This window comes from Nuphar pumila, chromosome 4 (genome assembly GCF_984573655.1).
Source record: "Nuphar pumila chromosome 4, dmNupPumi1.hap1.1, whole genome shotgun sequence".
In the NCBI taxonomy this organism is placed as follows: domain Eukaryota; kingdom Viridiplantae; phylum Streptophyta; class Magnoliopsida; order Nymphaeales; family Nymphaeaceae; genus Nuphar; species Nuphar pumila.
In genome coordinates, this window is record NC_143252.1 from 12,067,550 (window position 1) to 12,076,987 (window position 9,438).

General features: G+C 38.1%; 1 protein-coding gene across 1 annotated transcript; it reads left to right on the top strand.

Annotated features, from left to right (window-relative positions):
* Positions 1 to 508: 508 nt before the first annotated feature.
* Positions 509 to 3,293, top strand: LOC149839386 (SPX domain-containing protein 4-like). Its single transcript, XM_090004108.1, has 3 exons — positions 509 to 1,009; positions 2,408 to 2,573; positions 2,653 to 3,293. Exons 1-3 carry the CDS (start codon positions 650 to 652, stop codon positions 3,123 to 3,125), a joined length of 999 nt encoding a protein of 332 aa, XP_089860234.1. The 5' UTR covers positions 509 to 649; the 3' UTR covers positions 3,126 to 3,293.
* Positions 3,294 to 9,438: the final 6,145 nt, after the last annotated feature.

The following is a 9,438-nucleotide window of genomic DNA, read 5'->3' on the forward strand; positions in this document are numbered from 1 at the left end:
GATTAACATATATTTCTTATTACCTAATGAAGTAAGAGTGGCAGTGGACTGCTTTTAAATATGACGGCAGATCAGGTGCAATCACATTGCACACCTGGACTGTGCCGCTTCATCTGGCTGCCCTCCATCTCCTGTAGGGTCCCACAACTGACAGCTGTCAGCTAAAGATAGAAGGCGACAGGTTCTGCGGCACACTCAAAGTGATTACCCTTGATCTGCCCTCACCCAGACTTGCGTGCCTTTTTTATCATCACACCAACAGCTTAAGTTCATTTCTAAAAAAATTTCAAAAAACCGACAAAAAAAATAAAAAAATAATAAGGCCCACCTTCTCAGATGGTGTCCATCTCGTCAAGGTGCTATGAATGCCGTTCATCTCGTGATGGACGGCGTCCAGCGCGACTTAACGGTAACGTCTTCCGTGGCACCCCTTGACCTGATCCTCTCTCTTCTCCTTTATGGCAAAAAAATCGAAAAAAAAAACAACCCAATTGTCGAAAGAGAGAATAAGGATTCCGTTTGGCTTTCCTCATCTCTCTCTCTCTCTCTCTCTCTCTCTCTCTGCACTTCAAAATCTGCCCCTCTTAAGATCTGCTAGGGTTAGGGTTTTGCTGCGAGAGATGGTTGGTGGTTCGCAGATCGAGGGGAGATGAAGTTCGGGAAGGAGTTCACGACGCACCTGGAGGAGACGCTCCCCGATTGGCGGGACAAGTTCCTGTCGTACAAGCCCCTCAAGAAGCTCCTCAAGCAGATCTCCCTCCCCGATCGTTCCCTCGCCCGCTCCGATTTCTACGCCTGCACCAACGGCGGCCCTTCCTCCGCCGCCGCCGCCGGCGTCGAGCCCGATGAGGGCGGTGGGGTTGGGGTTAGAGTTGCGACTCCTGGAGGCGACGGGAGGGCGCGGTGGGCGTGTTTGGAGGAGTGGTTCGTCGGACTCCTCGATCGGGAGTTGGAGAAGTTCAATGATTTCTACGTCGATAAGGAGGAGGAGTTCATCATCCGGTTGCAGGTGATCTTGACTTATTCTTGGGGGAATTTGCTTGGATGTGTCTTTTTTTTTTGCGGCCGATTTGGTCCTGAAAGTTTGGATTTTGACGAGTTTGGAAGTTATTGATTGATTGCATGCACTTGATTGTCGGGAAAATCGGGATAAGTTGTGTTGTGTTTTGATCCCTAATAAGATATCTCAAATTTTGTCTCGGTTTTTTCGGGATAAGAGAAGTTCATAATATGCTCCTTTGCAATGTTGTCGTTGCGACATTGCATATCGAAGCCATGAAATTTACTTCTTTAGGAGATGTTCCTTTTTTTTAAAAGCAATGAATGTGATCCGCATGTATTGGTGAATGATATTTTTATGTTCTAATTCTCTGGATGCTGAATTCCTGCGGCTGTCGTGGTAGAATGATCAAATTCAGTATATGTTTGGCCTCATGCGGCAATGGTGGGTCGGGAATGAAAGCATAGTGAAACAGGGATTGCTCCGCGTCTGTTAGAAGGTTCCAAGGGTCGGTCTTAATGCCCATAATGGATGTAGGAAAGAGATGGCCCTCACTCAAAAAGCATGCTCCTCGCTTGATAGGTCGATAGCGATGGAAAGGATCCAACAACACAAGCTCCTGCGAGGGCATACTCATGGTATTACAAAGTTCTTGCCATATTGGGATACTTGAGAGATCGTTAATTCTTATAGATGCACAAACAAACTACTTCGTGGCCGGATTGACTACCAAAATGATAACAATTTGCTCAACATTTCCACGTTGTTCACATGTGGGATGAGCAATCACACTCGAGAAAGTTCAGCTGTGATTGTTGATCAGAAGGTCAATCTTGTGACCAACTTTCACAAGTTTGAAGGAAGGAGCATTCTCAAGTGAGAATCCCAATCACAACTTGCAAATTTCTCGTCTCACTGAACTTGAGAAAGTACTGCAATTGTGATTTGTAATCATAGGCACTTGAGAAAATCCAACTTTCATAAGATGTTGCAAACATACCCAAAAAGTATATTCGGTTTTCTCCTTAGAAATATTCAACTGTCTCCTTAAAAAATGCTTAGCAGCTATTCTAACTGTTAAATGATATCCAGTTCCTGATATGGAACCAATAATTTTGTTTAACAGCAACGCCCTTAGGCACTTTTCTTTCCAAGTTGTGATCCTAATCCCTGAGACATACTGCTGTCACAATATTTGGGGTTTTGAGCTTGCCTTTGTATTTAATGATGATCATGATGACAACGACAACAATGACAAGAACAGAAAACATTAGTGTGGCATTATTATAAATTATAATTGCGTTCACAACTGTGATTAACTTCGTCCATATGAGAGTTCTGTCTCTGCATTGCTTTCTATTGCGTCCAACTATGCAATTTCGATTTGTTCTTTATTCTTCACTGCAGGAACTCAAGGAAAGCATTGAAAGGGTAAAAGAAAAAACCAATGGCAATGGTAATTTCACATCTGAAAGTGAGTTTAGTGAGGAGATGATAGATATCCGCAAGGACTACGTCACCATCCATGGGGAAATGGTGCTTTTGAAAAACTATAGCTCCCTTAATTTTGCAGGTAACGCCTGCTTCTTCCCTACCTATCTTGAAATATCAGAATCCCTTTGTAGTGGTGCCTAAGAAATTCTGACTTGCAGGGCTTATAAAGATTCTGAAGAAGTATGACAAGAGAACCGGGGCACTATTACGCCTGCCTTTCACGCAGCGTGCCCTTCATCAACCTTTCTTCACAACAGAACCTCTTACGAGGCTGCTTCGTGAATGCGAAGCCAATCTTGAGCTTCTTTTCCCGCTGGCAGCAGAAGTTGTTGAACCAGAAACACAGGCCGAGCAGAGAGATAGCTCAAACTCTGATGAGGCTGCAGCCTCCCTTCAGGAGGATACTGTGGAAATCTACCGAAGCACTCTGGCAGCAATGAGGACGATACAGGGCCTTCGAAGAGAGAGCTCCACTTGCAATCCATTGTCTTTTGCATCATTTTTCCGAAACCAGGATGATAATGAATCTGGAGCTGTCACCACTGAGAACTCAGCTTCCAATTCACCAGAAGCATTGCAGAACGAAGAGAATGATCGAGAGACGTCCTCTCCAGTAAGTAAAACTGATTAAACCATGGAGTCGTGTTTCTTACAATAAACGGGTAAATATTGAGGCAGACCTCTACAGAAAATAGACTTAATATGTAGATGGTGATGACAATGATGTCCTGCTTGTACAAAGATCTGTAATAACGTCCCCTAATAAAATCTCCAAGGAATTTAACTGGCTTTGTGAGGTTATATTGACTCCTGGTTTGTGCATGTGTTCATGCATATACATAAACTGTCATGAATGCCCCGCCCCGATGCCAGGATCATTGAGGCAAACCTTGCCTTTGCACACGTGGTTAGGATTTTAGGGGCTGAAAAGATTGAGGTTTTATCTGTTCTCCTATATATGGTTTTTTATCTTACCACCAGTGAGGCTTGGTGATGCACAACAATGTGTGTGTTTGTAAATCAATAAGTCTTCCAATTTGGAAGTATATCAAAAACTTCTTTTACTTGTGCTTGAGTTGTCAAAAGCGGTGTGGCCACTGCATAGGCTTATGGGTGTAGGCAAAAGGGTGATCCACCGAAACACCGCGTAAGCTGTCCCCTGCCTAGGTCGCAGGGACATGATTATCATTTTTTTCTTTCTATTTTTGTTGATTCATTCCTTATTTTTCTTTTTCTTTTTCTTTTTTTTCTTTTTATCTTATTTTTTTCTTTTTCCTTCTTCCTTTCACCCTCCACTTTCTTGTTCTTTTTCTTTTTCTTTTCTTTTCTTTTCTTTTTCTTTTTTTTTTGTTTGAGGTTAAAATGCTCTTTGGTGAGGACTCTTTGTTTTACAGTCTCCTCAGATTCCTCACTAAAGTGAGATACATCTTTGGGAAGAGTCCATATTATACATGGATTGACATTAGGATGATACACATTAAGAGTCTTGTTGGGAGGAGTCTCATCCACCACATCATAACTCCTCTTAGCCTTGGAGTTCTTCATGTTGTACTATGAACACACATGGAACTCTGTGATGGATCTGGACCTCATGTTGAGTCATGGATTTGGATTTGTCACCTTAACATGCCCCCTTGAACCACTCTCCATGAGATTGAGCTTGACTCTAAAACAGTTAAACTTAGGTCCTGTTAGTAGCTTGGTGAGAATATTAGCTACTTGATCTTGTTAAGAGATAAACTGCACATTAATTTCACCCTTAGAAACATTTTAACTGAAGGGCTTCAACGATGCTCATGAATTGTGTGACGTCTTTCATTAGAGTTCTCTCATGTTTAGAGAGAACAACATTCAGTGTGGCAGGACTAACCATAGGTTTACACTCTATCATATTTGTTCTGAATAAAAGATCTAGGGTATATACTTGACATAACACTACTCCTGAGGACTTGAGAATAACTTCAATGCCGAGGAAATAATGTAGAGGACCCAAGTCCTTGATAGGAAATTCACTGCTAAAATCTTGAATAATCTGTCTAATATTGTCATATGAATTTCCAATAACAATGATATCATTAATATATATGAGAACAAACATATGACAGTTTTTGTTATGAAGGATCTACTTTGGATTTAGTAAAGCCCAGTTTTTCTAAGTAAACATGAAACCTCTCGAACCATGTGAGGAGCCTTCTTTAACCTATAGAGAGCACGATTTAACTTGCGTACAAAATTAGGATGACCCTTATCTTCAAACCCTGGTCGTTGGCTCATATATACTTCTTCTTTTATAATGCTATAAAGAAACACATTGTTAACATCTAACTCATGAATAGGTCAACTCATACTAACAGCAATAGATAGCACCATCCTAATAGATGTGGGTTTGATAACCAAACTAAAGGTTTCAAAATAATTGATCCTCTCTTGTTGGCTATACTCTTTGGCAACTAGGTGAGCTTTGTTCATGGCTATGATTTCATCAGCATATTTCTTTATCTTATAAATCCACTTACATCCAACAAGGTTAGACGTTTTATTAGGGAAGATAAGGATCCATGCCTCATTTTGATAGATAGCCTTTATTTTATCTTTCATTGCTTGACACCACTTAGGTTCGGTAACTGCTTGACTAAAAGAGGATGGTTCTTGCGCTTCTTGGCTTAGGTCACTCAAGAGAGCAATAGGATATTTGGATAAAAAAACTCTCAATTTTAAAGTTTCATTTTAAGATCTAGTAACCATATGATGTGTTCTAGGAGGAGTTTGATTTGAAAGGTCAATAATAAGGTTTAAACCAGAGGATGAGGAACTTGACACGTCAGGGTTGCTTGAATAACTAGGTTGGATCGTAGGACTCTTAGGTTCATTTTCAGAGTCATGTTTATCTTGGTTTGGTGTTCTAGGTTCATTGGCTGATTCGGAAGGTGGCATGTTTTCAATTAGATTAGGTAAAAAGACTAAGATCATGGAATAGCTCTTTTGGGTAATTGAGATTAGGCTCTTGACAGGGTTTGGCATTTGACTATGGATCCAATTTAACACATCTAGAAAAGTAGTACACTATTTCTTTCCTACATAAACAAGCTTTCTTTCATCAAATATAACATGCCTTGAAATAAATGTTTTCTTGGTAACAATGTCATAATATATTTAACCTTTGTAGTTAGATCTATATCCTATAAACACACAAGGTTTAGATCTAAGGTCAAGCTTGAATTTACCATAAGGAACCAAGGGTAACATGTACAGCAAAAACATTTTAAATGCTCATAACCAAGTACATGTTTCAAAAGAAGTTCATAAGAAGATTTTTGACCAAGGTTTAGAGATGGAAGCCGATTTATAAGGTACATAACCGTTCTGAAAGCATCAACCAAAAACTTATGATCTAAGAAAGCACAACACAATAAATTCAATCCAGTTTCAACAATGTGCCTATGTTTCCTCTCTATAATGTTGTTTTGCTCGGGCGTGTGAGGACATGACAACCATTGTTTGATGCTACAACTATTTAGGAAATTTGTGAAATATTTACCGACAAATCCTCTTCCACCATCATTGTGAAAAAAAAATTATTTGACTCTAAACTTGTTTTTCCACAATATTTTTGAAATTTATGAAGCATTGAAAATCGTCAGGCTTTTTCATCAACGAAAACAACTATGAAAATTTTGAGAAATCATCAACAAGTAACAAGTAGAACTGATACCCTTCACTAGATGGCATCGGTGCGAGACCCCAAATATTTACTTAGATCAACTCCAATGAAGCTTCCACTAAAAACTTTGCCTTAGCAAATGGTAATTTATGAATTTTACTAACTGCACAAGAAGAATATAATTGAGGATCTTTATTTCTCAAAGATAAAATAGATCGACTATTTTTTAGTTTTTCAAAAACTTTAAACTCAAGGTGACCCAACCTACAATGTCAAACTTTATCAAAACATCTAAATTTATTTTGACTAACTTTAGCTAAACTAACTTTAGGAGATCATTTTCTTGTCCATGTTGCCCAATCGGCCATGGGTAGAGTCCTTCCTTACTAGATCCTCTTAGGAGAATAGTCCTTCTTTATAATTTTTTAACACAAAATTCATTAGCATCAAATTGAAATAAACAATAATTATCTTAAAACATCTAAATTTATTTTGACTAACTTTAGCAAAACTAATTTTAGGAGATCATTTTCTTGCCCATGTTACCCAATCGACCACGGGTCTCCCTTACTTGATCCTCTTAAGGAGAGTAGTCTCACACCGTAAATTCTTGACACAAAGTCCATTAGCATCAAACTGAAATAAACAACAATTATCTCAAAAAAAATTATCTACTGACAATAGGTTTCATTTAATGGAAGGCATGTGTAGAACATTTTTTAACTGAAAAGTTTTATTTTCATGTTGTAAAAATATATTACCTGAATTAAAAATAAGAAATTGGGAACCACTTCCAACCATGACTAAAAATATTCACCTATTGCAAAATTTGCTTTGATTAGGATAATTCTCGCTATTGTAACTCACTATGATCTAGATTTCCATCAAATGGATGTTAAAACTGCCTTTCTTAATGGTCAGCTTAAAGAAACCATTTTCATGAATAAACCTGAAGGCTATATAATAAAAGGCAAAAAAGATAAAGTATATAGGTTGAAAAAATTTCTATACGGACTCAAGCAATCACCACGTCAGTGGTACTTAAAGTTTCATACGACAATTACATTATTAGTGTTTGTAGCAAATAAATTCGACCACTGTTTTTATGTCTGAAAAAGTGAGAGTAAATTTGTCATTCTCTCACTTTATGTAGATGACATTCTTTTGACTGAAAATGACAATGAGATTATTGTCAAACCAAGTCATGGTTAAATTATCATTCTTACTCAATTTGAAAAACTGGTGATGGACAAGAAAAACTGAATGTCCCTTATGCACAAGTTGTTGAAAGCTTGATGTATATTATGCTTTACACAATGCCTGATATCAGCTTTGTTGTTGGCTTCGTTAGTTGCTACCAAAGTAATCATAGTTGGCCTCACTGGCAAACAGTAAAAAGAATATTTTGATATTTAAAATTGACTATAAACTTAAAATTATGTTTTTAAGCTGATACTTTAGAATTAACTAGGTACTATGATGTTGATTTTGCAAACAACAGAGATGATAGTAAATCCACTTCTAGATATATTTTTCTTCTTGAGGGAGGAGCAATTTTCTGATCTTGTAAGAAACAAGGCTGCGTACCTCAACATACTCAAAAAGCAAAATATATTATATGCAATGCAGTTGCTATATTTGCTGTTTGGATAAGCCGATTCATTAATGATTTTAAGCAAAATATAACCAACAGGCCAATCCAAATTTATTGTGATAACTAGATTGTCATCGCTCTTATGAAGAGTGGAGTGGACAATTCTAAAAGTAATCATATAATGCTAAAATACTATTATATTTATGATATGATTTAAAGAAATGAAATCAAAGTTGGTTACTTACCTACATCTGATACGATTGTTGACCCTTTGATAAAGAGCATATAAGAGGATATGTTCTCGAAACATGTATTCTTTATAAGATTAAGATATGTCTAATAAGACATACAGCTGGATGTAAAACTAAAGTATATAGATCATTACAGGAATATAGATGCAAGTGAAATACTCTAATAGTAGGAGGTAAAATCATGCATCATGATTAGTTTTACATGTCCAAGTGGGAGATGTTGGTCATACATGACCACTGTGGCCATGTTTCATGAAAGATCTCACACGTTGAGGAGAGAGGTGGGCCAACTCTCTCTCCAACGTGTGAAACTGCCCTGAAGAGGGCCTTATCCAAATGAAGCGTGGTTATCGACTACTCAGGAAGGTGAAAATCTTAAGCCCCTATCTCTCCCTTAAATAAGGGAATGGAGAGGGCTTACTCAGGAACATGTAAATGAATGAAAGAAGCTAACCTAAGGAAGTATATCCCTCCCTGAAGAAGGTCATCTACAAATCCATCTTCATCTTCATTCTCCTCACCTTCATCTGCACGCATCTGGATCGTCGCTCCATCAGAGGTTATTTGTATTCCTCCAAATCCCCCACCTACGTCACCATTCAATATTTTTTGATCTACTATTGGCCAAACCACCCGGGCATTAGGTCTGATGTGAGTAGAGTCGCTCAACTATGCTTAATAATTGGAAAAACGGGCTCCATGGAAATACATGCCATAAAGATGGTGGATAGTTGACAGAAATGAACACTAATTTTGATAAGACAAAGATTTTTCTCATGTTTTACAGTGTAGTTAATTGGACTTTATGCACTTCATTTGATAGCATATTTGGTTTGTGGAAATGAAAGTGATTTCCATGCATAAAAGAATTTACTTGATTATTGTTGGTTCATATCTCCGACCCCAATTGTTTTGGGATGAAGGCGTAGTAGTAGTTGTTGTTGTTGTTGTTGAGGGAGGCGCTCTTCATTAATGCTTTGGGACATTCTTCTCATTTTCTGGCAGATTATAGATTCCATATCATTTGTAGTCCTTAGAAAAGAATTCTTGAAAACAAGAAATGGCCATTTAGTTCCACGAACATGATAAACATAAGATTCATGTTTCCATGAAATTGGCTTTTACTTCCCAACCAAGCATGTGTCAATCAACTTGTTTGCCAAGGACAAAAGGTCTAGGTAGGGGTGTCAATGAGGCGGGTTTTGTTTCAAACCCAGGTGGAACCAGACTTGGACCAGATTTTTGGGTATGGTACCAGGTCTAGACTCGAGTTTAATCGGGTCTACTATAAGAGAAATTATACCCAGACCCGATAAGAACTAGACTCGGATCATACCCTGTAAAATAATATTTTTTATCATTTTTACATTGAAAAGTTGTGGGTCTTAATCAGAACTCAGGTCGGGCCTGGGTCAGGTATAAAATTTCACAAACTATA

Coding starts and splice junctions, on each gene's coding strand:
- LOC149839386 (XM_090004108.1), top strand. CDS start 650: ATGAAGTTCGGGAAGGAGTTCACGACGCACCTGGAGGAGACGCTCCCC. Junction 1,010..2,407: donor AGTTCATCATCCGGTTGCAG/GTGATCTTGACT, acceptor TCTTCACTGCAG/GAACTCAAGGAAAGCATTGA. Junction 2,574..2,652: donor TAGCTCCCTTAATTTTGCAG/GTAACGCCTGCT, acceptor TCTGACTTGCAG/GGCTTATAAAGATTCTGAAG.